General features: G+C 40.2%; 1 protein-coding gene across 1 annotated transcript in view; it reads right to left on the bottom strand.

The window, feature by feature from the left end:
- The window catches only part of KIAA0586 (KIAA0586 ortholog), a 4,394,667-nt gene that overhangs the window by 2,544,217 nt on the left and 1,824,946 nt on the right, over nt 1-25,504 (bottom strand). Inside the window, exon 11 of the mRNA XM_044074450.1 lies at nt 8,177-8,403. Within this exon, the coding sequence (XP_043930385.1) occupies nt 8,177-8,403 (227 nt within the window). The remainder of the gene's footprint in view (nt 1-8,176; nt 8,404-25,504) is intronic.

The raw sequence follows: 25,504 nt of genomic DNA, 5'->3' as shown, positions 1-25,504 counted from the left end.
AACTCAAGGACTCCATGTCCTAGTCCCAACCTCATCCAAGGGAACCAGAATACACCAGTGCAGGGAGACAGAACATACCTGTCAACCTGCTAATGCAATAAATCTGGACAAGCCTAAAAGGGAAAAAGGGACAGACTTTAAATATTGCTGTTATAAACTTAGAAAGCTAGAATAACAGGATTTGTGTTAGCATGCATTTTCTGAAGGACATGAAGTCTGAAACTCAAATATATTTCATTATTTAGTGACTAAATGTCTATGTGATGTGCTAGAAAAAAGACAGATTTTATAAGGAACAAACCAAGTATTTGAGGCGAGGATCTATAGATTCTGTGAATTAAGAGGTATCCGTGAAAAAAAAAGAAGTCCAGAGCAAAGACCCGAAGCTACAAGTCTGAGGAAAAACCCACAGGAAGAAACAAACAGCGATTCCATTGGATCAGAGGAGTGCCTCGGATCTGAAGAGAGCCACAAGGGTCCAGAAGCTCCAGATCAAAAAAAGTGTTGGATCTGATAACCACTCAGTCTTCTCCAGGCAAACCACTATCTGTCAGAATCTAGTACAGGATCCGAAAAACAGCCGAACAGATCAGACCCAAAGAAAGAAGCCAGGATCTCAAGGAATCTCTAGATGCCTCTGATCTAAGGAGGCTGATCTGAAATCCTGTTTCTCCAGAATAAAGCTTTAGTAATTTGGATCCGAAGGCCCAAGATCCATTAAAGACTAATAGACCAGCGGGAAAAGCATTACAGAAACCGTACTTGCCAGACCCGAGAGTTGATGATCTGAAATAGAGGCCTTAGGAACTTTGGATCCAAGGAATCGGATTCAAGATCCTCGTATTACTGCTCTGTTTCCCTCCTTTCTTTCTTTTCCTTTTTTTAAAGTGGGGGGTGAGTCCAGAAAGGAATTAGAGACTAGTCCCAGAAGACATGATGTGCGCTGATACATGCTTCTCTGTGCCATAGCAAACAGATCACATACAGGAAAATATAAATGAGAAAAAAAATCTCTTTCTAAACAAATTACTTGTTAGTAAGCAAGCGACCTACAGTGATTCAGGACCACCAGTCCTTATCAAGCAAACAGCAGTTCATTACATACCTTGCAAGCCGTAACCACAAGAAATCTTACCAACTAGAGTAACAGGTATTGCGTTAGCAGAGTTGGGAGGGTGGCCTAATGGTTAAGGTGTTTGCTTTGCAAACACAAGGTACAGGGTTTGAATCTCACAGGTGATAATTGGCTGGGCTTAAAATGGCTCACAAGGGTAGTTAGCCTAGTACTAACCTATGAACCTATGAGTTTCCTGAAGGATAAGAGGTCAGAAGAACAAGTCTGCCATATATCTTCTGATGTCAGTGTAATTTTAAGCCAGTGGAGTAATGGACTAACAAAACAGGGCATAATGTGTAAATCTGGGCAGTTGAAATCATGGTTCATACTCCTTACAACTGTAAAATTCAGTACTACACCAAAGGCAGTGAAAACAAAGATAAGATACTGCCAGCTGAGAAACAACAATGGGAGGGACAAAGATGCACTAGAAGTTTAAACACCAGAAATGAGACTACTGAGGAAGGAAGAAGAAAGAAGAAACAGATCACAGGATTGGTTCAAGAAAGTTAGCTAAATTTAGATAAAGAAAACTTCTTACAGCTCGAGATTCAGATTCCTCCATCTCACCACGATGGCAGCAAACAAGATCTGGGGAGTTAGGGACAGTGTAGTGCAATATGGGAAGAAGGAGGAACTCGAGACTAGGATCCACAGTCTTGGAAATGTGTCCAAGTCAGAACTGAGACCCATCAGTGAGGAAGAATGAAAAGGACAACATCAGATCAGAACAATTAACCATCTTTCTTGGTAATCAAGAAACTGCCTTTTAAAAGTAACTGAATATTTTACAAACATCATCTCATCTCTGCTATATACCACTGTTCACTGTTCAAGTCCTTTTTTAATATTTTATTAACTTTCCTATCAGATCATGTATAGCCAACTTCCCCTCCAAATTCTTCTCTTATTTTTATTCCTTCATACAGTTACTGCTAGTTTCATTCACCATTAACTACTATTCTTGATGTCGTGGGGTGGTAGGTACATGGCAACATCTGTATAGCATGGAAATGAAAAATGCTCAAATGCTCATCAAGTAAAGCCTTGATGCAGAGCTACGCAGTGACACGAAAGCATGCAAGTGAAATTTTCTGTGAAAACTATAAGTTATCTCTCTGCTTCTGCTCGTCACAGATGCCTTCCATTACTAGTGAAGTTGCATAATACAGAGATTGAAAGGCACTCACACTACACAACTTCCACAAAGGTTGAACACACTAATAACTGTGTTGCACCCCTTTATTCAAAAGCAAAAGCACTCTACCTGGCTGGGTGTAATCTGGCACTGCAGCTTGGTGCTATCCAGTTGTAATTTGGTAAATGGAATATTTACCCATACTTAGTCAAACTACATTTCAGGTGATTCATACAGATTCACAGTAGGGCTTTAATGGTATTCATAGACATGCCAATTATGCGTGTCTCTAAACCATATTAAAGCCAAGCAGTATAATTCTTCCTAACTGAGCACAATGCACTGTTTGAATGTACATCTTTTTTTTTATGAATTCTGCTGTATCCAACTATCTTCAGCTATCACTGAAAACTATTTTTTCTTACTTTCTTTAACATTGCAAATATATACAGTATATATATATATATATATATATATATATATATATATATATATATACATACAGTATGTATATATACACCCACACACACATATATATATATATATATATATATGTATATATATATATATTGCTTTAAGTTAATTTTACCTTTAAAAATGTCTGCTACACCGTATATATTGTATTCTGTATTCATATACTTTGGCTCACTGTGCTTCTACCTTTCATTACCAAACCTGTCTTGAGTAAATGTTCTAAGTTCAGCATTAGTCAAATCACATACAATATCCACTGTTCTCTCTGCACTGTTTGATCAGTGGTAGATGGTGACTTCAATGCACGGCGAGGCTGTAAACTAAATGGGTGAGGTGTCTGGAGTGAAGTGGTGTTATATTACAACAACAGGTGTCACTTATCACCATTGTTATAGTTTTAAATAAATAACTGCTCATACACCACTGCACATTCTAAGTAGTCTTCTAGCATTAGTCAATCATGCATGCTGGAGGCCATTTAGCAGAGTACATTTCACACAGATGATGTGGTTGAATGGGTTCCACTAAAATACCACAAAAGCCAGCACTTTTTAACAGAGAAATGCTCACAGCCTGATTGCGTGACACTGTTTACCAGAGCACACACATGATCTGAACATGCATACTTTCATGTGAATCTCATGCAATTACAACACACTTCCTTTATTACTCTCAGTCCAGGGTTGCTCCCACTTTGAAAAAAAGTGTGGTGTGATCATTTAAAACAAAGGAAAAAAAGGTGTCACTCTCTGTGGTATTGTGACCTTACATCAATACAGCTAAATTTCAAGTCTAGATGCTTTCACACCAGAGATTATTTTCAAATGATCAAAATAAGTAATAAATGTGAAAACTCTTTCACCAGTCAGTTATGATAAAATCAAAACTAAGAACACAGTAGGCAAATCATACTGGCTGTGAATTAGAACAAAAAAAAAAGTACTAGGCACAAAGGACAGATCGAAAAGATAATATAATAGAGTATAATGCAACCAGGCAGCCTGGCACATTCTGATGACCATGCTGGTCAACTAGCAGACCAACTCAAGGTTATAGCTCTGAAACAGTTTGACATTTCTAGCAAATTTATTTTGAACAGCAAATTCTAATATCCATTTATAAACTATAGTTCCACTGTGCTTTTAGGTTCAGATGTAATAACAGCTGCATGTTTCAACTTCCTAATACCAGATCTCCATTCCTGGTACTGATATCCCTTTTTCTTTTTTTCCCTCTACCGATATTTCAAATGCTGGAAAGCATCACTTTCATAGACAAATAAATAATGGTTTTAGTTATTAAGTTACAAGAGCAAAATACACTTACGATTTTATTCATTAAATGTTCAATCCCAAGAGAAAAAGTAAAATCTGCATACCTGGTGTGAATGTAACCAAATTTAATACATTCTTTTCTACTGTTACTTGACAACCATCAGACTCTCTCTTAGCACAAAGGGATAATGATGTGAGCTGTAGTTTCTATGGTACAGGGTTTGATTCCCTTAGCCCTCATTTGCCTACATGTGACCTTGAGCAAGTCACTTAACCAGACAGTGCTCTTCAATAGTCCTCTGGACTACAAGCCTAGTAACCGCCTATGATAACATCTGAGGATAATCTGGCCACTTAGGTAATTAACTCTGCAAAGATACAGATATGACAACTTTGGAATAATTCTAGAAGCTATAGGTAAAGAGAAACTAATGTGTGGCCTTATGCAACACTGTATTATAATCAGTCCACTCGTGAAAGTTAATTAAATCTTTTTTTGGTACTTTTCTGTTAAACCCTTATCACTTAGCGCTGCTGTGTTTTGCCGGTATTTCAACACAATTGAAGCAGCACACAAACTCAAAGCTAACCAGGTGACAAGACAGAAAACTGAAGCAGTCGTTCTAGACAATGTCACTTTATTTGGCATAAAATGAACAATACTTGAACTGTCAGGTGGGGAAAACCTGTAAAAAACTTATTTTACACAGGTAAAGGACCAACAGCAAATATAAGCACTGATTTGCTATTCAGCTGTATTGACACATGTGCTTTAAGTACTTAGACTATTTGAGAAGTCCACCGACATAACCATCACCTAAATATGGTTCCACAACTACAATTGAAAGGGCTACTAAAACAAAGTGTGGTTTGTCCAAAATATTTAACTGAAAAAACATGTCCTTTCTTTCACTTGAGAAAAGAACAGGTGACAGAGGACGGAAGGGGAGGGGGGTACGACATCTCGACACAGATTCAGGTGTCCAGGCCATGTTTCGGGACAGGTGCTAATCCATGACAGTAAAGAGGGACTCACAATCAATAGAGGGCCGAAAAAAGGAAATCATGGTGTAAACAGAATATAAAAAGAACTTTACCTACCTCACTTTCTTTATACATTATCGGTTGTTAAAACAGTTTGTCATGTTTAGTTTAAAGATAAACTGCAGGAAAGAATGATGTACTGTCAGATACTAAAGAATCATTCCAGTTTACTTTACCAACATACTGCAGATTAACACCACACCCCCTTCCTTATTCAAGACCCTCACCAGATAAAATGCACAACTGTAGTTTGCGAAGCGATTCATTTCTTTCAAGTACCTGGAGTAATATACATACGTGAACAACATACTAAGCTGTAGTATTTTATATGCAGTACTATGCACACTTGCCAATCAGTCACCTAGCAGAAGTAACTTCAGCTGTCGGCGAGCATCCCTTTTGTCTCTTTTGAGTTGTCTCTCAATTTCTGTAAAACCCAACTTGTTCATCGTCCCAACAGCTCGTGTGTCTTTCAAAAGAAGCCAGTGTTAATGAAATACCGGAAAAACACAGCAGAGCAAAGTGGTAGGGGTTTAACGGAAAAGTACCCTTTTTTTTAATCCTAGTGAACCATGATCCAGAAATGGACCAAAAAATAATAGATTAATGTAACATACTAATGCAACATTATGGCTGATTACTCAGTTGATAATCAACAATATTTAGAATTTCAGCAACAATGGAGAATGAAACAGATTAGCTATTGGCAGAATAGTTTAAGGGTATCACATTGGTTAAAACCATGTATTGCAAACAGTAAACATGTACTGTGCAATCTGACTATATAACATTGCACCATAAAATAAAAACAGCAGTCTTTGTGCAAACTATCTTCACAATCCAGTGATAACTGTTGACTACTACAAACAGTGGATAATTAACTGATAACAGAGATGAGAAGAACGTACTCTGAAATTGGTGTTATATTAACAATGGCCATAGGGGATGCGAATGCACTTTATGAGGCTGACACCTACACTCATGTTTGTACATAAGAATGACTAGCTTTATTTAAATGGCCAAAGTTACATAGGTCAGACAGTACCCATTTAACAAAAGAGTGGACATGTACTTGATTTACCGCATTACAGAATGCAGCAAGAAAAGACTTCAAAGGATTCTTGATGAAAGAAAAGTAGTGAAAATAGTGACTGATGTATAATAAAATAGAATATCACACTGGTAAATTTCCATGTGATCACCTAGTGCAGGAAAACATTTAACTTGTTGATGCATCTACTATTGGTAATCTGCATTATCTTAAGATGTTTATATCAAAAGTACGGCTCCGATAAAAAGTATTACAAGAAATAATACACTTAAAGGCCACATATTATGTCTGTTCAAAGCAAAAGGAGGAATGTAATGGGAATAAAATAAGTACTTTGATCATTTACATGCATAAAACATGACTTTTTCCTGATTTCTGTTGCATTACCAAGCATCATGAGATATAACATTTGGCACCCAAAAAAACAATGGGTGTCAAAAGTGATGGTTCTCATGACTGGCTCTCATTCAATGGCAAAGGAACCTCAAACTAGTTATGACTAAACAATAAAGGTGGTAAAACTAATGGATTACATGGAGTATGGTGCTGCTGGTTCACAAGATTTTGTTCTCAGGTGGGATGCCTTTTCTGTTCCCTCTGTGTCCATGTGGGTTTTTGCTGAGTGTTCCCATATCCCTAAGATGTGTTGTAGGAGAACTGAAGATCCTTTCAGTTGTCCATAGTTGTGTGCGTGTGTGCATACACACATGAGCATCTTGTTATGGGTTGGCACTGACTTCAGGATGAGCTTCTATGCTTTGTGTCCACTTAGTTCTAGGATAGGCTCCAGTTGACCTGTAAGCCAGGACTGTATTAAGCAGGAAATCAGAAAATGAACAACCAAGTGAAAGATATGGCATGAAAGAACAAGCTTATAATGCAAAAAATACTGATAGGGGAGAACACAGGAAGAAACATGCTACACACAATGAATGCCCTACATAATCAGGAAATAAGAAGATATGCAGATTTAGAGCAGAACGAAAGGGAGCACTAGCAGCACAGTATATGTTCATAAAGGGGGGTTAAAATAATTAACATCAAAAACATACTGTTTCACCGAAAACATGGTCATACAGCCATGGAATATAGTAATGCAAGGGATGTTAACATATGAAGACGATTTCAAATAGATGAACAACAGTGGTGGGTGGGGGAAGGCAGCTACATAGTGATATGTGCAATGTTTGGGTAGACTTAAAAGACAAAAGTTCTTCCTACAGCAGTATCTTACTGCTGTAGAAGTAAATATGCCTGTATGAGGACTGATGAACAGAAGGACACCAAAGTAAAGATAATTCTTGGGGTTGCAAATATAAAGGATCAGCAGGGGGGTGACATATAGGAATACAACAACACATTCTCTTCAGCATGGAAGCAAGAGCTGTGCTTCTGCCACAGTATTTTCCTGAAAGCTTGTAATGATGCTCTTGAAGAACTTTATGCATTAGTAAATATGAAATGGCAATGAGGACCACTGCAAGAGGGAAGCCATCAAATTATGAGGTCCTCATCACAAAGTCAAATAAGAGGATTTAGAAATGTATGGATGAGGGTTTATCTAATGTGGACAATATACCATACTGTAAGAAGAGTGCATCAAAAAGTACTCCTTCATTAAAATAGTGGCAGTTGACATCAAATATATACTCAGCCCTCAAGTACAAATTAAGTATTAAAACAAAGACAGCTGAATGGGAAGCTGTAAATGAAAAACAGTCTATAAGCTTTTGCAAAATGCAATCAAGTTCAAACAACTATGCTGCTTATAAAGTTATCAGTCACTGTATCATTCTTGGCAGAATGCAGCATAAGTCAAATTCAAATCACAGATACTGTTCTTATGCAGAGACTAAAAAAGGTGCTGCTCTTCAATTCATTTATAGAAATAAGAAGTCCTGTTCTTCAAAAACACTTTAATGTTTAAAGCTGCATCCCTTGAATAATAAAGAAAGTATAACAATGAGCAGTACAGCCAAAATATTGTTACAGTTATTTCCATGATAACTGGTACTGAAATTCAACTGCTAGAATACTTTAATTTTAATGAAATTATTTTCTCTTGTGCAGCTTCTCACCTGTTGGCAGACAGGGCACTGATAAGTGTATACATAGCATTTCCATCTTTTGCTCTAATAATTGCTTCCAGATTTTCTTCAAGGACTTTCTTGTTGTTTTTTACTTCTCGCAGAATCCTTTCAGCATCAAAGAACATTGACTTAGGGGCTTCCACAGACTGAAGGAGGGAAGGTTTTGCAAGCTGAGCTGTGTTGGTGAAGCAGTTGGCATTTACAGGCCCTTCAGCCTAAACGAAATGTAGCAAAAGATGTCAGAGCAACTCCAACGGGCACCATGCAACATAATTTATTTACTCTATGCAAACTAAACAGATCATAAACAATAAACACAACATAAGGCAAGAATGAAAAACTACCAGCCAATCAGAAAGGAAAGCCATATGCTTAAGAAGAGATTTTATTTCCCTGTAATACCACTTTTGTGCCTTCATTACCACAGACTAACTTTAATGTGAAGAGTCGCTGAATTCAAAGAAAATGTATTAGGAAAGAAATAGCATTACCTCAAATGACACAACATTTTTTATTTTAATTAAATAAAGTTAAAGAAGCTGTTAACACAGATCTTTGTGATTCCAATTATCCTTTATATTCTTAGTTTTATCTACGAATAAAGTATATTTGTGGCAGCAGACCCACATGCTAGAAGTGCTATATATTTTTTTCTTTTAATAATTCCTTATGTTAATGTATACTTCACTGCTTTAACAGACCTCCTACAATAGAGATTTCAGTACAAAAAAAAGAATTGTTAAAAAATCACTTGTGCCCTGGAAATGCACAGTACAAATTAAAATGAAATCTTTGATAACAAAAGCATAAATTAAAATAAAAAATCTGTGCAATAAAGCCTCTCAAAAAACAGCTGTGTAAGTAAACTTACCATAACAGTAGATATTCTAATAGATCACTGCTGCACTAGCTTAAGCTATTTGGGCTATATCTTGCCAAGATATGACCATCGGCCAGCTTTCAAAACTAAGGCACATTCCATCTACTAAGTGGCTCAAGGGGAGGTACTTAAGTATAGAAGTTACAGTTCCAAAATCTACAGAGCTTTCTTGCCTTAGACAGAGAGGCTAGAGCCCTGAAAGAAACATTAGGAAAGAAAATTAAAGATATGAAAAAATATACACAGAAGTATGTTCGTCCATACCCTGGCAATCCACTAATCCTAGAATAAGGGGGATGAATGGAGGGAAGAGCTACTGCAACAGTGATCTTTTAGAACATCTGCTGTTATGGTAAGTTTGCTCACACAGTTGTACTATGTTCAACATTAGATCACTGTTGCAGTTGCCTAAGCTATTGGGGTATATTACCATAGCTTAGGAATACAGGAAGGAAGGACTTTAAGAATCCGAGAGCCCCTAATGAATGGTCGTAGCAGTGCCTCCTCTGGACCAGAAAAAAAATAGTCAGCTTGTAATGCTTTACATAAATATGAACAGAGGACCAAGTTACTGCCTCTAGAACAGATCTAGAGTCTTCCCCTTTCCAAAAAAAAAAAAAAACAGAAGAAGTGAGCCCTAACCCTGCCCCAAAGTAACTTTCTTTGGTGAAAATGACATAAAAAGAACAGCAGGAGTCTGTTTTGACAATGGCTGTCCTTTTTCTTTCTTACATTCACAGAAAACAAATAGCAGTCTTCCTGAACGACTTTATTTTATCCAAGTAGTATCTGAGCTGCCTGTGGATATCCAGAGTATGTAGAATTCTTTCTTCTTTGTCTTTTGGAAAGAACACAGGGGAGAAGAAAAGACTGGGTTAAGGTAAACTTTTAAACCACTGTAGGCATAAAAGAAGGATTAGTTCCCAAAGAAATACTGTCCTTGGGGAAAATAATGGGTCAACTCACCACAATAAGAATTTGTGGGTTCATATTACGTAATCAAACTTTTACAAGTTCAAACGCCATATAGTCGAACCCATATGTTCGAACTTGTAAAAGTTCGAATACGTAAAAAAAAAAAAAAAAAAAAGAAAGAAATTATCTGACTGTTGTAAGCAGGGGGGCTAGCCCCCCTGCACCCCCCACAGTCCCTGCTCTTTAAGTATAACAATTCTGAGATCACACTGCAGTGCAGTAAAGGGAAATATTCCCTTTGTGCACTGTAGTGCGATCTCGGAGTTGGTTTATTTAAAGAGCGGGGGGTCAGGGGGTCTTGCCTCCCTGCTTACAGCAGTTAGTTTTTTTTTTTTAATTTTAGATGTTCGAATTGTTCAAACTTCGAACATATGGGTTTCAACAATTTGATCACGTAACAGGAATCCGAATTTGTAACTCATATACTCTGCTAGCAGAAGTCAGAGCAATAAGTAAAACAGTCTTTCCAGTTAAGAACCTCGAATCAGCCTGATAAGCTGGTTCAAATGGAAGAAAAGTTATTTGTCAAGCACAAATTTAAGATCTCAAGGAGGAGTTACAAGTTTTCTAGGTGGACATATACATAAAAGTATATGTAAAACCCCTTTCAAAAACTGCTACATTTGAGGCAAGAAAGGGGAGGAGGTCTAAGGGCAAACAAGATAAATGGCCACAAGATGAATCTTGAAAGAAGAATAAGAGAGGCCGGACTATAATAACTCACACACATATTTAACAGCCAGAAGCATCCAGGCCTTAAAAGGGTCCTGGTTATTAGTATGTCAACAGCTAGAAAATCTTTTTGTTTCCAGGTTGTGGTATATCAAACAACCTTTGTCTTGTGTGAGTAAATCCAGTCTATGAAAACTCTTGCGGTAACTGCCTTTGGCCAATTTCAAAAGAAGGGAGAACCACTGCTGCCAAGACCAAGAGGGAGTCACTATCTATCTTTTTATAGAGTCCCTCTGGATCTTTAGAAGCACCCTGAATGTCAGTGGAAAGCTTGGAAATGAAAACAGGAACATTCCCAACCACATGGATGTTTAGAAAGCATCTGTCTTCCAGGCCGGTTTGCAGGGAATCCTGCAGCAGAATTTCTTTAACTGTCTTGTTTTAAAAGGAGGAAAACAGATCTATTTGATGTGGCCCCTACACTTGGCTCAGATCCTGGAATACTCCTCCCTAGGTTTAGTTTTCATAGGTGAGGGTCTGTTTGTCCTAGCCCTACTCAGCTTGTGTGCTATAATATTCTACCCTGACAGAATGTATGAAACCTGAAGAGACATAATGAGCTGAATAGTTACCTCGCAGGCTATCATAGCAAGAGTGCAAAGGGGGTAAGAACTGGCACCAGTGACTGTTTATATACCCCATCAGTGTGGTATTGTCTGTGATAACTTGCAGAGTCTAGGAGACCAGAGAGTTTCTAAAGCTTTTACATCACTGATTACTGCCAACATCTCTTTGACATTTACATGCTTTTGTCTGTTCAGTTTGTTACACAGTCCTTACCACTTTCACCCATTTTGACACAACCCCCCCCCCCCAAGTAAAGTCTGATGCATACATTTGTTGTGAAAGATAGAATAGGAGACTGAAGGGAGAAGGGAAGACCTGGGTTTAGAGGTAAATGGTCCACTCCACCAACCAAAGTAACTCCCTTCTCACAAACCCAAGCACTGAAATCTGAAAAGATAACCTGAGTTCATGCTACTTCTAAACTGATCTAACATATCTCTGAATGTTTCCCATGTGAAGTCTGGCTAAAGGGTACATGATAATCATAGAGGCTACAAAACCCATAATCAAGAGAAATTCCCTGCCAAATATCAGAGACTGGCTGGTAAAGCTCAGGACGATTTCTATGTGTAGTTCTATTTTGTCCACTGGAAAAAAAAGACCTTCCTAGAGAAGCACGCAGAATACATCCCAGCACAGCTCTCAACCTCTTAGTGCAAGAAATCTGGACAAAGCCTAAAATAATGGAGGGGACAAAGGCCCCAAAATAAGAACATATTTTAAATATTACTCTTATAAGTTTAGGCAGTTACTAGAATAACAGGATTGTGTCAACATGAATTTTTTGAAGGATATGCAGTCTGAAACTCAAATGTATGTCACTATTTAGTGACTTGAATCCTCAGTGATTTGCCAGAAAGCTCAGATTTTATGAGGAAAAGACCGATAATATGAGGCATAACTATGGATATTTTGTGAAAATCTGGACAGTTGAGAGGTGTCCCAAAAAACAATATTCTGTGAGAAGATTGAGGGCGATTTCTGTAGGTTCCCTGAAACCCCAAACAGAAAGCATTTCTTGGCAGATGTCAAAAAATCTTGACAAGTGGCGAAATAGTCTGCAAACATAAGCCAATTGTCCAAATATGGAAGGATGAGAATGCCCTGAAGTCTGCAGTAAGCAACTTCTGGAGGTAGACACTTCGTAAATACAATTAGTGCAGTAGACAGACCAAATGGTAAGACACAGAACTGATAATGTTACCCAGGTAAAAAAAAAATGTTAAAAAAATAAACATCTGAATTCCTGCATCCCAGTCGGGAAATACGGTAGGCCTTCATCCCACACCAAAGAGTTAAGAGTGACTCTTTCTTGATCAAAGAAGTCAAAACTATAATTGCAGAGGATGTGTCTACCTCTCAGTCCTTAGTGGCTACATAAAGTACTCCAGAATGACCAAGAGACAGTGATAAGCAGTCCAAGGAACCAAGCCTGTCTACAGCAGATTGCCCATCAGCAGGTAAGGCAAAAGAGAGAGTAGGCCTGATACTTAAAGATTCCCGTGAACATTTTTTTTCTTGCAAACAGGAGAAGGAAGAACCGAGGAGGCTAGTATGTGCTCCGTGGATTAACCAAAAAAGAAGGTAGTGGAGCCTGATATAGTCAGTAAACTTGCTGATGGGAAATAGATTTTGAGGTAAAAGCACAAATGACAGTTTCCAAAAGCACAATGTCCTCTCCCTAATACATTGATTCTACCTAAATGTGCAGGAAAAAAAAACAATAGAAAAACAGCTTTCACTTTTTTTTTTCAAACAAGCATTCACATAATAAAACTCCCCTGACACGATATGGCAGTTCATAAGAAATATTTTTTCTAGCCAAAAAATAATAAATTCACAGAATAAAAACTGTACATGTTTTTCCAGGTAGGGACTTAGCTGCCCAGCCTTAGAGGATCTCTAGCCAACTGTCTGTTCCATAAAGTTGCTGAAGGAGTGTATTTTGGCAGCAGGTAAGCTCTAAAGCTTTTAGCAATCTAACTGCTATATTCAAGTGCCTCTCCTTGAGCCCCTTAGCAGTTAGAATGGGTGGGATGTACCCTAAAGCTTTGAAAACTGGCCTATGGTCATTTCTTAGGCAGGATATAACGCAAACAGATTAGGCTACTGCAACAGTGATCTAATACTGAACATCATATAATTCTATAACAAGCATACTGCATCTGTAAAACTGTGTGTGTGTGTAAGACCACAATGATGAAAGGTTAACAGTAATCAGTGACCCGTGCAAATCTTTGGGAAAAGTTCTTTCAAAGTGTTAACAGTGGTAGTGAGTTGTGTGTAATATTTACTCCATTTGGGAAAAAAAGCATTTGATCCAGAGGATAAAAATCTGACCATCAGAGAGTAAATATTGCTATAACTCCCACAAGTCCAAAGTTGTGTTCTACACATTGTTTAATAAATAGGTACATAATTAACATCAAAATATTGCAGGTGATCACTATCATCAGACTTGTAGTAGAATATCAGATTTTTAGTTACTGCGTAGCTGTACTTTTCTCAGATACATTTCTTTTAGGAGTCAGCTTCAGCTGTAAACCAGCTTGGTGATCTAGTTTCAGGTAATATAAATGCAAACATCTGCAATAAACATTTAGTTAGCTACAGAGAACAGTTAATAGGAGACTACAATACAATTTAAAAATAAGAAACCATATCATAGACAGGAAGATACAGTGCAGGTTAAAAACAGAGTTAAAAATACATAGCTAGTAGGAAATTATAACACAGAGAATGAATGAATACAAATAATTTTTCAGAATTTTGAGATGTGCTGAGAGTCAATGTTTACTTTACATTCTACTGGCAAACACAGTTCTGCAGCCACACTTGTAATCCTGGGAATGCCAGACAGCTGTTTCAGGTTGCTTAGAAACCTGCACACATTATGCAGATGTCACAGCCCTCAAATGTCTGCCGGAAATTACAGATCATGTTGTGCAAAGAATGTATACTTCACTGGCTGGGGACACAGCATGAGTTATAATTGATATTTCTCAAATATGTAATCCCAAAGAGCTAAGATATTCATTGTCAAGACAAACCAGTTAATAAATCAAATTCAAAATGCCAACTGTCTTTCTTCCCATCATGCAGATGCAGCACAGCTACTGCCCCCTGAGTGAAAAGTTCAGCTTTAGCACAAAAATGTATTACAAATTCACTAGGCAGCTGTCATTTCAGAATTTCTAATGGCTACTACGCTGATCTGCAGAAACAAATAAACCATCAAGAGCAATTCTATTACAAGTGCTTGCAGTTATATATTAAAGAAAACGTGTATCTAAGAACACTTGTTAATTTTTTTTTATTAAAACGTCAGCTCTTTCTTTTATGACAGTACCTCAAGAGGAGCTTTAAATGCACCATGCCACCATATCAGATTATTATTCATAACTTATTAAGGTCTGAATTTTGATACATTTGTTGATTTCTGTTTTAAAATAGTAACATTTTCCAGATGTTTAACACACCGCACAAATGAAAGGAAAGCAAGAGACCACCTTCTAAATCCACTTAACACTCTGTAATACAGAGTTATGAAATATGCTGTATTCTTACATGCCAGTTGTGTCTTCTTTAGAAAACAAAGATCCTGGCAAGTAGCTATGGGGTTGTAAAAAGCTAAAACCACCATTATTATGATAATTATATGACCATCTGCATTTTAGAAGTTTACGCCAAAAGAAAGTAAAATTATTTTAAAAAGGAAGAAAAATGAGCAGAAGCAGCATTTAAGCTGAGTCCACCTACCTTATTGAAATTCCATTTGTTAATCATTACTTTGTCAATTCAGTTATAGCAAACACTCCACTCAAGGCAGTATTCCAATCAGGCAAATCCGATTTAAAACTGAAAAACGTGGGGATTGGGGAATAATGAATAAGAAAACTTCTTTGACAGTATTTTTGCTTGGAAGTATATCTCCTGTATCCCCCCTTATGCACAGTCTTTACATATTACAGCTCAGAGACAGCACAACCCCAAAAAGAGAGAATACTTACCTTCCTCAGTCATACTATTAGCATAGTTATATATAGTTTGGAGATGTGATGGGATGAAACTCGTTAATAAGACAGATGCATAGGATTTACTCACCTGCAAAACCATGACTATTTTGCAGCTGATAGGGTCCCATTAGTAAAAGCACAGATGGCTTGCTTTATAGTGTCCTGATGCACTGATGAAAAATTATAAGCTCTTGACTTGCTTAATTTTTCTGTAATGGAAACCCTAGGATTGGGGATAGGGTTGAGGTGATTTTGTTCAATGTCACTATGACATCCCTCCTCTGGGCCAGTAATCAAGAAGAGGGATCCTCACCACTGACACTGATGATGGACGTTCAATTATGGGTGAGCAGTGGTATGTATATTAATTGAACTTCTGTAGCCTGTAAGCAGCTGTCACTAAAGGTGTGTGTACTCTCAGTAGCCACAAGGTACACATACAGTTTCATTTTTCACAATAGTTTTATTTATTTTTGTTAGTTTAGTTTAGTTTGGAAAAGCAGGCAATCATGTCAGCAGAGGATTATGGCAAGATGACAAAGAACTAGTTGGCCAGGGTGTGCAAGGCCTAAGGACTGGTGCATGCCAACCTGACTTAAGAGGAAATGATTTCAGTCTTAATTGCAGCTATAGCCCAGACCAGCAATCAGGAGGATAACCAGTCTGATGATGGAAATTTGCAGCCCTCAGAAAAAGGACAGTTCACCTTTTCCTCAAAGGACTTAAAAACCCATCTGGAGTTAAAGAGACTTGAAACTGGAGGCCAAACATTTGGGATTAGAATCAGCAGAGAGACTGCGGCAGGCAAAACATATGGAATTAGAATCAGCAGAGAGACTGTGGTGTTTGGAGGCCAAAGAAAATGTGAAACAGCTCCGACGTGAGGGGGAGATGCCGACTCTTCATCAGGGTCATGGAGGTAAACAAATGTAAACAAATAAATAAATAATAAAATAAATAAATAAATAATGGTGAAGGGAATGACTGAACCCCAGAAGCAATAAATGTCAGTAAATTTCTTCCACAGTTTACAGAGGGTGATAATTTTCATAGTTTTATTCATATATTTGAAAGAGTATCTAAACAGTATAATGCTGACCAATGGCTCTGGGTATGGTTCCTGAACCCCTTACTCCATGGTAATGCTGCAACTGCTGTTTCTAAATTGTCTGATACTGATTCTTTAAACTATGATAAAGTAAAATAATGTTTATTGGAATGTTTTAAGTTAACTGCCCAGTGGTGCAGTGGTTGCGTTGTCGCCTCACAGCAAGAAGTTCTCCAGTTCAATTCTTGGCTGGGGTGCCTTCTGTACAGAGTCTGTATGTCCTCCCTGTGTTCGTGTTGGTTTCCTCTGGGTGCTCTGGTTTCCTCCCACATCACAAAAAAATGCATTTGCAGCATTTCTCCCTGGTCCTCCACTGAAAATTGGCTTTGTACCAAGTTGGACTTTCCCAGTAAACAAATGTTAAATAACACTTCTCTTTTTTCGGAGAAGGTTCCCCTGCACCCTAGTGGCAGGAGTGTGCAGTTAGAACTTGACTTGATTGAAGACTGCTGGAATGGGGCTCAGTTTTTAGCTTTTATTGGTTAATCTGTTTGCTTGTTTCCCACCTTTCCTAGCTAGTATTGTCCAGATCCCAGGCTTTGCTGGTTTCAGGACTTTATTTTCTGTGTTCAGAGCTATCCAGACCTTGCTGTGGTAAAGGGAAGTTCTACTGCTTACCAGTGGGAGTGGTGAGCATTGTACTGCCTATCTAACACTAGAGGAGTGGTTTCCAGCTCTGAAATTGTAATTTTATTAGCCTTTTTGGGCTGATTTCTATCCCTTTCAACTTTCTGGCTTAAAAACGCATGCGTTTGCACATTTTTCGCACTGTGCAGCACAGCAGGGCTACAGTTAAACTATTCCAGGTGCCAGAAAGTCTGCTCTTCAAATTTTCCCTTAGAACAAGCTGGTTTCTCAGTAGTAGCACTAAAATCTGAGCTGCTGTGACTAGACTTGCTCTAGAACCTGCTGGGAAGCACTAGGAAGCCTTAAACTGACAGAAGCACTCAACTCTCCTTGTTAATAAGGAGAAAATAATCGTAGGCACTAAACAGCCTATAATTGCAAAATACCTTGCAAAGGTAAGGGAAAACAGCTCTTGTACTTTACAAAAAAGCACCTTAAACAGGCATGTCCAAAGGTCAACTTCCAGTGAAGTCTCCTGTTCACCTGGTGAATCTGGGCATATTGAGGCAATGCAGCAACTGTCTCATGTACACAGACAACCCTCTCCTCCTACCACCTAACACTGCAACCTGTGAGAGATGCACTTACATAGCCAAACTGGAAGCAAAGCTCTCTTCAGCCAAGATTGTACTAGACAGTCAAGAGGAGAAGGTTAACACCTGCACCACACCTCAAGCAACACATAGCCCTTCCAAATCCACACCATCAAAACCCACATAGCAGCAATAAACCCACATATGAGGAAGCCCTTAACATTAACCTGCCCAAGCAACAAGGACCTCCGAAGCTGAAACCCAAACAAACACCAGTCACAACCAAAGTGACACATAGCTCACAACACCAGTGTGCTACTCAACAACTGCCCCTAAGGCAAGACAATGTACCCAACACTTTAGTCATAGGTGACTCTATAGTCAGGCACATTGATGTCCCACTCAACAGGCTGAACAAGGAGAAAATTACAGTCAGCTGCCTGTTGGGTGCCAGGATCCGCCACATAACGCATGCACTCAAGTCACTCCACAAGAAGTACAAATATGACTCTGTCATTGTCCATGTTGGAGTGAATGATCTGAGACGTACCTCTCTGGACTACATGAAAAGAGACATGGAAGAGCTCTCGGATCATTTGGCCCAGGCAGGTATGACCCTAGCCCTCAGTAGCATCCTGCCTTCGCCCAGAATGATACCACAGTATAAGGACAAAATGATTGATTTCAACAATTGGCTAAGCTTCTGGTGTCATTCAAAGGGGATCCAGTATCTGTCTGCCTGGGGTGACATGATCAACAAACCACGATGCATTGCCACAGATGGTCTGCACCTGTCACCCCTGGGATTCAGGCTACTGGCTAAAGTTCTTGCCACCCCTATAGTGCCTTTTTTAGGCAAGGTTCAGAGGACAAAACCACCACCATAACAGATACAAGCATGCAAAATCTGAAGGTAATGCTACTCAATGCTAGAAGTCTAAATCTCAAAATGCACTCTCTCGAGGCACTCCTAAAAATGGAGAACGTCGATATCTGTGCAGTAACTGAGACCTGGTTCAAGGATCCAGGCAGCACCCCTGCAATACCAGGCTACAATTCTTACCACACTTTTCGGCCACCAAATCAAGACCGAAATACTAAAGGTGGAGGAGTGTCCATATTCACCAAGGATATTCACACCTCCAGGCTAGTTGCCCAAAACAATGCATTTGAAATTCTCCAGGTGCAACTAACACTAGGTAAGACTGCAATCCAAATTGTAGCTTACTACAGATCCCCCACCATGCCCCAAGATTCTCACTACACCTTTCTAAACATACTGGAAAATATTAAGATACAACCAAACACCCTAATATTGGATGATTTTAACTACCCTGCCATTAACTGGGAAAACCACTCGGGTACCAACACCTTTTCCCAACGGTTCTTGGAATTCATAAATTACAACACCCTGGATCAACTAAGCCATTGTCCCACCAGAGGCTCCAATATCCTAGACCTGGTCTTTACCAACATGGGAGATAGATGCTCCACACCACTGGTCACCCCCTCATTGGTCAGATCTGACCATAAGCAAATCACCCTTGGCATCCACATCCCAACCCCACCCCCCAGTACGGAAACCTCCGTAAAAAACTTCTTCAAAGCCAACTTCATGCTACTCAAGTCAGAAGTGACAAACTTCATGACACCCATGCAGACGGGAGCTGAAAGTTCGACTGCTGAATCCTACACTAAGGCACTGTACAAGCACATCCACTCGTACATGAATCATGCCATCCCAAATAGAACCAAGACGCTCTCCTCCAGAAAAAGGAAACCATTCTGGTGGTCTCCTGCCATAAATAAACTATACAACAGAAGGAAGAAACTGTTGCAGAAAAGAGGAAAATCCCAGGATGCAAAAAAATCCCTTACCAGCCTCAGTAAGAAGCTGAGATCCCTCATAAAATCCTCCAAAGCTAGTTACGAAAATAAAATTGCCAAAGATTCCAAAGACAATCACAAGGCATTCTATAGTTATGTCAAGAATCTAAATGGCAATGCTCAGATCTGCTCTGAGCTACAACAGAATGGCATTAAATACAATGATAATAAACTTGATGGTGCAAAGGAAACGCACAGGATAACTTCCACACAAAACTTTATTGTCCAAAATAGCAGTTCCAAAAACGTCAAAGATAAAGCCATTACTGAAGGTTGAAACTCTGTCATTCCAGCAGTAAAAATATTCCTCACAGTTTCATAGTCCGAGTCCTCATATCTTCTGATTTTACAGGAAGCCATAGCAATCTTGAAGGAGGAATGCCAGTCACAGATCTTTTCACACACCAGAGTAGCTGTTCTGCGTGAAAGAGCTAACTGTGCAAACATCAAGCAAAGTTACCCAATATGATACACAAATGGAAATAGCAAAAAGGGAGAAACGGTGAAACAGATGCAAAGGGGAAAGCATGCACAGATGTAACAGCTTACATCTGTGCATGCTTTCCCCTTTGCATCTGTTTCACCGTTTCTCCCTTTTTGCTATTTCCCTTTGTGTATCATATTGGGTAACTTTGCTTGATGTTTGCACAGTTAGCTCTTTCACGCAGAACAGCTACTCTGGTGTGTGAAAAGATCTGTGACTGGCATTCCTCCTTCAAGATTGCTATGGCTTCCTGTAAAATCAGAAGATATGAGGACTCGGACTATGAAACTGTGAGGAATATTTTTATTGCTGGAATGACAGAGCTTCAACCTTCAGTAATGGTTTTATCTTTGACGTTTTTGGAACTGCTATTTTGGACAATAAATTTTTGTGTGGAAGTTATCCTGTGCGTTTCCTTTGCACCATCGAGTTTATTTTGGATACATTTCGGTGCAATTTCCACTATTAAATATAATGATCCCAAGGATATTGCCAATATACTGGCAGATCGATTTAGTGCAAACTTCACCCCCCTCTCACCCCCTAAAGGGCCCATCGCAATACCAAAAGATTGCCAAATTCTGGTAATCATGGCCACACAGGTAGAAACTGCACTCTCCAAAGCTAAGAATACAGCATCCATGTGACCAGACGGCATCCCGGGCTGTGTACTACATGAACTACAAAATGAACTGGCACCTCACCTAAGTGTCATGTTTAATCATAGCCTCACCTCAGGCTTCGTGCCCACTGAGTGGCGCACAGCTACAGTTATCCCAATCCACAAGGGGGGATCCACCTTGGATCCTGGGAATTACCGTCCCATCAGCCTGACAAGCCTGATATGCAAGGGCATGGAATGCATTATCATGGAACTTATAAACAAAGACATTGGCAACCTTCAAACACTGGACACCATCCAGTTTGAGTTAATGAAGGGCCAATCTTGTCTTCTGAACCTGAGTGACTTCTTCAAATCAGTCTCCAGAGCTGTGGACGAGGGTAAGGCGGTCCACACAGCCTATCTGGACCTTGCCAAGGCCTTCAACACCACCCCCCACTCTGGAATCATAGATAAACTTACTAAGATGGGCATAAATCCCTACGTCACTCGATGGGTTGCCAACTGGCTTACTGACAGAACCCAGACTGTAAAAGTAGCGGACTCCAAATCCAGCTCTAGACAAGTGGAGTACCTCAGGGCTCAGTCCTAGGACGGCTCTTGTTTGCCATCTACTTCTCTGAAGTACAGGCCAACACTAAAGGACTCTGGCTAACAAAGTTTGCAGATGACTGCAAACTGGGAGCCATTATTGAATCCCCAAATGATGTGGATATTCTACAAAAGGGCCTTACAGAAACAGATGCTTGGTGCCAGAGCCATGCCAAGAAATGCATAGTTATCCCCTTTGGGAAAAACCATGTACCCATGAATAATCACATAGGTGGCAGTACACTAAACACTGAAAGTGTGATGAGAGACTTAGGGACACAGGTGGACAGTGGTCTCACCTTCGATAACTACATCGCCACAACAGTCAGGAAATCCTTCTATGTGGCACACCTCATCACTAAGGGCTTTTCATCCAGAAGAAAGGAGGTCATTGTCCCACTGTACTCATCCCTCATTAGACCCATTATAGAGTACAACGTCCTGTTTGGTATGTACCTCACAAGACATCTACAACAGCTGGAAAGGCTGCAGAAATACCTCACTAAAAGAATCACAGGCCTAAAGCAGATGCCCTATGCTGACCGTCTAAAAAAACTCCAGCTGTACTCTGTGGCATATCGTCTACTCAGAGGCGATCTCTGCTTAACATACAGGGCCATGTCAAACCCTGAGCTGTTGGACATGCTCCACTTAAGGAAATCCCAATCCCTCAGAGCCACATGCTCCAGGGATCTAAACCTTGTCATCACAATGAACAAAACATGCTGGAGGGATAGGTTCCTGACCCAGAGATTCCCCATACTCTGGAATAGATTGTCCAAACATGTCAAGCAGAGTACCCCCTTGGCCTTCTTCAAAAGGAACCTTGACAACTGGACTGGAGATAGGAAATTCACCCCAGGGATCATGTCAGTCACCCTGCTAGACAGGGGTCCAGGGAAGTAAATATTGTGGGAAGAAATATCCAGAGAATTGTTATGGCTAGGCTTGTATAGGCCCTACGGCCGATAGCCTAGTACCAACCTGTGAACCTATGAACCTATAAATAAAAATAAATAAAATAAATAACACCTGAAGCTTAAAGAAAAAAAGTTTTGTGAGCATAGACGAAAGTGTATGTGATTATAATGTTGACTTAAGCACTTATTTTCATAGGTGGGTGAGTGGGTGCCACGTCACCACTTTTGAAAGGCTGGCATACCTTTTGGTGAGGGAACAAGCCCTTAGTACTTTGCCTGAGGACATGAAAATCTGGTTGGCAGACCTGGAATGTAACTCTGCAGATGAGCTGGGTATGAAAAGTGATCTGTACTTAGCAAGCAGGGCATCACTGCATAAGAAAGGGATACCCAGTGTTGCACATGGATATAAGGAAACCCAGGGTGGGCAGCCTAAACCACCCTGAGTCCGCCAGTAAGAGGGGAACCACTAGTTCAGCTACATGGCCAGGATTAATGGTTAGAGGTTTTAAATGAAACAAGTGGAGCCATGTAGCATACAGATGTCCATGGAAGTAAGGTGGGGAGCAAAAGGTGAGGGAGCCAGCAAGTGGGAATAACAGTATGCCAGTGGTAAGTTGTCTGGTGACAACAGGGGTACCAGATTATCACCAGAGTTTACATCCTATCTTAGTGGATGGAAAACAGGCCACTGCTAGGAGAGAGACACCCTCTAACATAACCATTGTGAAGCCTGCAGTGGTTAAAGAGGAGCAGTACTTGCTTGGGCAGTTCACTCCATTCAGAACTTTAAGAAAGACCCCATTCCAAATGCCTTTGGCCCAGGTTCAGCTTGACTGGGAGGGTGGAAAAGGAAGCAAGCAATTAGGTGTGTTTGAGGATATCCCTGCAGATGTCCTGATAGGGAATGATTTTGATTATGTAGTACCTTGTGTGCATCCAGTTACATGCATTCAGGCTTGGAGAAAGGCATGTGGGGCTGGTAGCCTGGGAGAGACCCAAGCAGACCCCACACCTGAAGCCAGGGCTGGTGAGATAGCTATTTTAGGGAGGAAGCTACCCTGTAGCAGTGAGCCTGAAGGTGAGCCACAGCGGCTGGTAGGTATTGACGTTTTCTTGGCCAGAGTGACTGCAAGGGCAGAGGTGAGTGGTAGTGCCCAGGCTGACAGTGAGGCACCGCTGACAAAAGATACCAGACTTCCTGTGGAATGGGAGCTGGGAAGGGTCACAAAGGTAGAGTTGAGATAGGCTCAGCTATTGAACCCTACACTGACAGGCTTGATGGAGGTAGCTAGGGAGGCACCTGATTCTCAAGGAAAAGGGGAGTCTGTACACAGGAACAAATGGTTACTGTATAGAGAGTGGACCCCCTGAGGGATGGCTAGAGTGAGGTAACACAACAGCCTAAAGCCTACCATCTGGCACTTCTGGCCATAGCCCATGACCTTTCTTTTGTAAGTCATATGGCCATAAAGCATACCAAGGGACATATTATGCAAAATTTTTATTGGCCTGGGATTGCAAGGAATGTAATAGGGTACTGTAGGGTCCGTGAGAAGTGCCAAAAGTAGACAAGGCAGGAGACAAGGTCAAAGCTCCTTTGATGCCTTTGCCTGTAACTGAGGAGCTATTACAGATGGTAGCTATGGATATTGTGGGACCTCTGAGTACCCCACAGGGATGAAGCATATCCTGGTGGCACAAGATTACGTTACTAAATACCGTGAGGCAGTGGCTCTGTCCTCTGTTGAGGCAGAGAAGGTGGCAAATGCTTTATTGCAGATTTTCAGCAGGGTAGGTTTCCCCGACAGAAATACTGACTGACAGAGGTGCCAATTTCATGTCAGATCTGCTGGCTTGTTTATGGGACTGCTGTGGGTGAAGCACGTAAAGACCAGCCCCCTACCACCTCCAGACTAATGGTCTTGTGGAGAGGTTAACCTCTACACTAAAGACCATGCTAAGGGCATTTGCAGACCAGATTGAGAGAGAGTGGGACAAACATTTGCCCCATATGCTGTTTGCATACAGAGAGGTACCCCAGAAATCCACGGGAGTGAGGGGCCTTTAGATATGATTCAGGATGAGTGGGAGGGTGAGTGTGAATCCTCCAATGAGTCTGTTGTGGCATATGTCCTAAACCTCAGGACAAGGCTTAGGGAAATCATGGGCTTGACCTAGGAGAGCCTGGCAGGAGTCCAAGAGCAGAAAAAGGTCTGGTATGACAGGAATGCTTGAGCCAGAGTATGTTGTGGGACAGTAGTTTACGGTTCTCATTCCAGTCAGACACAATAAGCTGTTGGCAGCTTGGGAGGGATCTTTCAAAGTGGTAAGGAAGATCAGTGATGTTAACTACATGGTAAATCTGCTAGGCAGGAGGCAGGGGCACAAATTGTACCATGTTAATATGATGAAGCCTTACCATTACACCCATTATATGCAAGCCCTGGTGTTGAGTATTTGCAGTAGATGGCAGGGGGAGTCTCAGGGGAAATCTGCTGACTGATGATCTCAGTGAAGCAATGTCCACGCTGCTATCCCATACCCAGGTTCCAGAAATTCAAGCAGAGTTTGTCGACATGCTCACAGGGAAAACTAGTACCAGGAGTGAGGTCAGCAATTGCCAATGCAGATGACATCTCAAGACAGGATATGGGTTAATGTGTTCCCAGACAGGCTCATTCCTCTCGAGCAACGTTTCTCCAGGGTCACCTGAGAAACTAGCTTGAATATTCAAAGGGGGAGAGATGTGATGAGGTGAGGTAGTGCCAGATGTGTCAGAGGGAGTAATGGAGGATGTGTAACATATGCCAGCATAGCTAGCTGGAGTTATGTAAAGAATTATAAGTCATTTGTATATCAAACTGATTTGTACAGGTGCTTGTGTTGAAAATGTATTTGTAAAGCTGCATGTGTTAAAAATGTACCAACAGTGGGTCCTGCTGGACAGAAAAGAAATACACCTGTATGTCAGACTGTATTGTAATTGTTGAAATATAACAAAAGATACTGGAAGAGAAGAGGTTAATCTCAGTCCAGCTAATTTTGAAAAATAGTCTGAAATTAAATTACCAGGTTTAAGCCATAAGGATTGTATCTTACAGTTCTGATTGCAGCCAGAGACAAAAGGTCTATGAAAACCAGGACTAGGAATCCTACTGTATTGTCCTTAGAGATTAACTAATTTTTACCCTGGAAGGGTGGAAGTTTTTGAAATGGTATTACAGCTTCCAGATGCCATAATACATCATAGCAAAGCTCTGTGTGTGTGTATTATGACACATATGTGCTAGATTCTGGTTCAGTTTCTAGTAAAGGGGATAATGTGGGAAGCAGAAGTCAGATGACCAGATGTATGGGATGTCATTCCACAG

The sequence above is a fragment of the Protopterus annectens genome, chromosome 6.part0, assembly GCF_019279795.1.
Source record: "Protopterus annectens isolate FY-2018-M chromosome 6.part0, PAN1.0, whole genome shotgun sequence".
Classification (NCBI taxonomy): Eukaryota; Metazoa; Chordata; order Ceratodontiformes; family Protopteridae; genus Protopterus; species Protopterus annectens.
The sequence above is the reverse complement of the archived record's forward strand: the minus strand, read 5'-3'. Positions and strand labels throughout refer to the sequence as shown.